Source organism: Sardina pilchardus, chromosome 22 (genome assembly GCF_963854185.1).
Source record: "Sardina pilchardus chromosome 22, fSarPil1.1, whole genome shotgun sequence".
Classification (NCBI taxonomy): Eukaryota; Metazoa; Chordata; class Actinopteri; order Clupeiformes; family Clupeidae; genus Sardina; species Sardina pilchardus.
In genome coordinates, this window is record NC_085015.1 from 16731923 (window position 1) to 16737576 (window position 5654).

A 5654-nucleotide genomic window follows, 5' to 3' on the forward strand; every position below is an offset into this window, starting at 1 on the left:
TGAAATATTTACTGTAGGTGTCACCTAGCCTGGTCCTAACCATCCCATAATACTACCATTTCATTTCGTATTATGGTCTGGAATTTCTTTGCTCTGAAGCGCTTGCAGGAAGCGGGAAGTAACGCCCAGTTCTGGTTTGAATTGATTGGACAGCTCTCACCCAATCGGCGATAGTTACTCATAACAACATAGCGCAGGCGTTTAACGTCATCGTCACGAGCGCCCTCCCCCTTTCGCCCCCACCAACCCGTCTCTTCGTTTATTGGCTGCTTTCTGGAGGGGGGGCGTTCTGTTACAATTCTACCGAGCAGAATGCTCCACAGAGGAGCACGGCCAGACTCGTAGTGGAGGCAATCCTTGGCCGGAAGTACGTGGATGGCTCGCGAGGCTAGGTGTCACCTTGAATATGTCAAAACTTACTTATTCAGATTTTAGGAGCGAAATATAAAAGAGGTTTCTTCTATAACTCGGGTAGAAAGATACAGTATATACACTGGAGTCATGGTTTTGTCATCATCTGTTGTTGTGCCATTATTCCAGGCTGAATACAACGATTCAAATCTCTAATCACTTCCACCTCTGGTCTCTGAAGAGGTTGAGGAAGCACTTGTTGTGTGTGTGTGTGTGTGTGTGTGTGTGTGTGTGTGTGTGGCTATTAGCCCAGGAATTCCATGTGTGTAGGCTCGTTCTCTGTCTTACATCCTTATATCCTTTAGGGCCCTGCATCCTCTTAGTCGGATTATAATCTCTGTAATCTGGCTGGGCAGCACTATGGCCAACACACACTCCCTTCTCCTCAGCTCACCGGGCACAACTGTTAACTATCTCTCTCTCTCTCTCTCTCTCTCTCTCTCTCCCTCTCTCTCTCTCTCTCTCTGTCTCTCTTTCCCTCAACCTCTCTCTCTCATTACACTGTGTTTATGTTTATGTTTGTGTTTGTGTATGTGTGTGTGTGTGTGTGTGTATGTGTATGTGTATGTGTGTGTGTGTGTGTGTGTATGTGCATGTGTGTGTGTGTGTGTGTGTGTGTGTGTGTGTGTGTGTGTGACCTGTTTTGTTTGTCAATTTTCTGACACAGTTTATATTGTAATGTTCATTTTTAATACTTGCATAATTAAAATAAATATTCCCAACTCTTTGAAGATTTCGTTACAATAAAACTTGAAGATATTTAGAATGTATATTTACTTTCCTCCTGGTTTGCTATTATTATTATTTTTTTTTAAACAATATCCAAACAAATTTGGAAAGTCAAGTTTTAAACTTTCTGGCTTAATCTCCTTGCAATCTGTTGTAAATGCACCATGTTCAACAATCCCTACAATCAAATAATCTTCAATTAGCTAATTCACATTGTGGATTATCCCTTGATAAGTGTGGGGACATTAATGGACTTGGCGTCTTTGTTATTGTGCTTTGTCTGTGTGGATGAGAGGGTTTGGGTTCAGCTCAGGACAGCTAATTAGCAGCATTACTCGCCAAGGGTGTAAGGGCTTCATGACAGCTGACATGGACATAATACAGAATACTGTAGGCTATATGCACGGAAGGCTGCTCAGCTGACATGGACATAATACAGAATATTGTAGGCTATATGCACGGAAGGCTGCTCAGCTCACATGGACATAATACAGAATAGGCTATATGCACGGAAGGCTGCTCAGGAGCTAAGCTGCATCCACACATGCAAAGCAACCATTATTAACATAACTGCTAGCAAAAAATAGCTAAACATTTAACATCCATTAAACTAAATGCCTATCAACATCAATTTAAAACTATCTACCTATCAACATCAATTAAACTATCTATCTATCAACATTCATTCAATTGTCTCTCTATCAACGTTTAAGCTATCCATATTCAGATTTTAAACTTTCTACCTTCACTTTATCAACCTTCATTAAACTATGCAACCACCATGTTTACCCTAAAACACTTTAGTAACCTAATCTACATGATCTATCTACACATTTTTGCATTTTCATGCACTGGTAATTCCTTGGAATTGCATTTCTAGTTTCTAATCATTTCTAATCTGCTTACATCTGCCTGTATTTTCATCAGTCTAATCAGTCCTACTTCTCTACTGCAATGACCAGGTGGCCATGGCGGAGAGCAACCACTGCGCGTCCAACGTCCCTCCCCCCGGCATCCACGCCGTGTCGGGCGGCTACTACTCCGAGAGCGACGGCGAGGAGGAGGAGGGCGACGAGCGCGACCCCCCGATCATCTCCCTGTCCAAGAGCTCCACGGACGTCACGACCCGCCCACCGCTGCGCTCCGAGCTGGCCTGGTTCCGCTCGGACCTGCGCAAGAGCGTCAGCGCCCAGCGGCCGCGCAGCCTGGCCGGGTCGGGGCCCAACATGTCCGCCTCCAAGTTCGGCGTCCTGTCCGGCGGCTACGTGCTGCGGCAGGAGAGGACCACCAGCCTGGGGAGCGGCGGCAGCACCAGCAGCCCCGACACGGTCATCTTGAGAGGGGGCTCTAGAGGCGGCTCCAGGGGCCGTCCCTGGAGCATCACGGAGGACCCCTGCGCCAAGCCCACGCTAGCCCCAGAGAAGGGCGCTCTTCCTGGGCTACCTCCCTGCAGTGGCCCCTACGTCCACAGGGACCTCCAGGCGGGACGGCTGGAAACACAGTGCCTGAGTGGGTACAGTCTCACAGGGAATGGAGCTAACCTGGTAGCAGGCACAGACGCTGCACCCAGGTCTGCCCTGCTGGAGGGGCGGCCGGATGAGGTTGCCGGGGGCAACGGTAGGGATTCCGTTTTGGGGCTCGTTGACGGACGGGCTCCGAGCTCCCTGGGCGGATACTGCAGGACTGATCGCCCTGGCAGCGCTTTGCGTACCTCTGGTAGTTTCGGTACCTCCGTGTCGCTAACGCCCCCCTACGCTAACGCTGACGCGACGCAACTCCACAACGCCCGCCCGCTCTACTCGCCTGTGACTTACATCTCTGAGGGTCAAAGGTCGTCCCTCTCGGCCGGGTCTCTGGCCTTCCCCCCTTTGGTGTCCTCCATCAGCGAGACGAGCCTGGACCGGCGCTTCCTGACTCCCTGTTGCCGTGGCGGCAGCGACTCGTCCAGCGTCTGCAGCTCGGCGACCATGACGGCGGCGCCCGTGTCCGCGTCGTCAGCGGCGCGCCGGATGTGGGCCTCGCGGCAGCGGCCGGTCAAGGAGGCCGGCACCATGACGTCCCGCAGTGACCTCCGAGACGTGGGGGTGCAGACGGGGTCTTTGGGGTGCTCCCCGGTCACCGCCACCGCCACCGCCGCCGCCGGTGTACTGTTGTCCAGCGGCCAGTCGAGCGAAGAAGACGAGGGGGAGACGAAGGTGTTGACAACCGGGCAGCGGAGTGTTGTTGGTGGTGTTGGTGGTGGTGGTGGTGGCGGTGGCGGTGGCGGTGGCGGTGGTGGTGGTGGAGATGTGGTGATCGGAGGGGGGCGGACCCCCATTCGGGAGGTGGAGTGGGACGAGGAGGGGATGACCTGGGAGGTGTACGGGGCGGCGGTGGACCCCGAGGAACTGGGCCAGGCCATCCAGAGGCACCTGGAGCTGCAGATCAAGGTTTCGGCCGTCGCCATGGCGACAAGCGACGACGACGACATTGACAACGACGACCCGGAGGGCAAAGGTCAGCAGCGGGGCGCCAAGGGGGAGGGTGCGGAGGCCGGGAAAGTCGCCGGGGACGGAATGGAACCGAGTGGAAAGAAGAAGAGGAGAGTCGGACAAAGGATGTCGCTACGGCGACCTGGATGCTGTTTGCGGTCCAGCACAGTAGGGGAGTGAATTGCGGAATGCTGAGTAAAGAATTGGTCCAATAGGTTAAAGTCGCAGTGTGAATGCATTGATGAACGAGTGGTTACACCAACTGTATATTGTACATTTGCTGATACACAAAGTGCTTCACACAAACTATATGGGGAATCATTTCACTGGAACTAATATGGTACAAAAAGGGTTTAAACAAGGTCATTCAATAGTGCTAGAGGTTTGAAGAACCTTCACAGTCCAGTAATCATCAGACACAGGCAGCCACAGACAGGAACTGACCTTGACACAGCAATGGTTACCACGCAGTTTGTCCTTTAAGGTAAACTTTTTTATTCCTTTCTTTCTTTTTTGGTGGCCATCCTCTTCTCCTTCATCCAGATAACAGTCACTTCCCTTCCAACCAGTCGATCGCGACGAGGTGCCGTACGGCTTCACGTCCTTTCACTGAAAATGCGATCACAGATTTTGAGGAATGGACCTTGACATTTCACTTCAACAATAAAATGACACTCCTTCCTTCCGGGTTCCTAACAGGAGAGGAAGGAATGATTTGAGTTACTTGACAGAGTGTGTTAGATTAGCCTCCGTAGACAGAACTCACCTTTAACTGACGGAGTAGGGGATGAATTTGAGGTAAAAACGCTAACAAACTCTGGAGCAGGAAGTGAAACAAAACACCCCCTGGTGCCAAATCCGTCACTCATCTCGAACAGGTCTCAAACATCTCAGCATTTATAGGTCGGAACGTGGCTGCCTCTACATTCTGCATGGTGATTGAAAGAACACTAAAGAATTAATTTCGCCTAAAACAAATGAACAGCGTTTTTCATTTCCCGTGTCAGGATTAAGAAGTTCTTTGAAGGCTTAGAATAGGTGAATAGAACCTATGATATAACTGCCACGAGTGCATTCCGTGACCTATGACAACTATTCCTTGCCAAAATTAACTTGAATCAATTCTATGTGATGGGTGTTGTGATTCCTTGTTCAATGTGTTTGCCCTTTGACAACTGTGTTAAAAACATACACACGTGGGAGCATGCACACACACACACACACACACACACACACACACACACAGGCACACACACACACACACACACACAGGCGCACACACACACACACACACACACAGATCAATTTAATGTTATATTAGCATCTTGGATTGTGTGATTGTGTAAACTATTTGTTAATAATAAATATGTGGCTTGGGAATGTTCTACTTGTGCATAAAATGTGTATTATTTGCTAGTCATGACCAGAAAAAGGAGGTAATGTTTACAGACAAACACTGAAGGCGTGTTTTGTGTGTACACATGAACTCATCTGTAAACCTGTTCCATATGGGACCAAAACTAAACAACAGTCTTCTTTGGTGTTTTTGGGAATTGTAGATTTGTTTACAGCAGAGCAAGTACCTCACAACATATCCTGAGGCATGTTTGATGTGAAAGTGGTATGCACCGTTTTGGTATATGGTCTACCAAAATAGTAGTCTGGCTATCATCATAGTAAGCTCAATCTTTTAAGATTTAACATTAATCTGGGGAGTCTGCACATTTTCCATACCGCACAAGAGGCGTGATCATTGGGCATCATTCAAATGACTCCGTTCACTTGGATAGTCCTTCAACCAATCAGACCAACAATCAGGTGGATCTTTTGGATGAGTTTGTGATTGGACCCAAAGGTTGTGGACCATCCAAATTCACCGGCAGGTCAGGCAGGGTTCACCCAGCCTACCCAAATAGGCTTTCAATTATGAGTTACAGGCTCTTGCTTGGTGGATATAAGAGGTGTAGCATTCCCTACCCTTGATCAGTGTGGATGCTTTTAGCGTTATATAGTTACAGTTATCTTTATAGTTATTGTTCCTAA

General features: G+C 49.0%; 1 protein-coding gene across 1 annotated transcript in view; it reads left to right on the forward strand.

Annotated features, from left to right (window-relative positions):
- Positions 1 to 3791, forward strand: part of LOC134070610 (uncharacterized) — a 6575-nt gene extending 2784 nt beyond the window's left edge. Inside the window, exons 2-3 of the mRNA XM_062527001.1 lie at positions 2103 to 3335; positions 3465 to 3791. Coding sequence (XP_062382985.1) covers positions 2109 to 3335; positions 3465 to 3791 — 1554 coding nt within the window. The 5' untranslated portion in view covers positions 2103 to 2108. The remainder of the gene's footprint in view (positions 1 to 2102; positions 3336 to 3464) is intronic.
- Positions 3792 to 5654: the final 1863 nt, after the last annotated feature.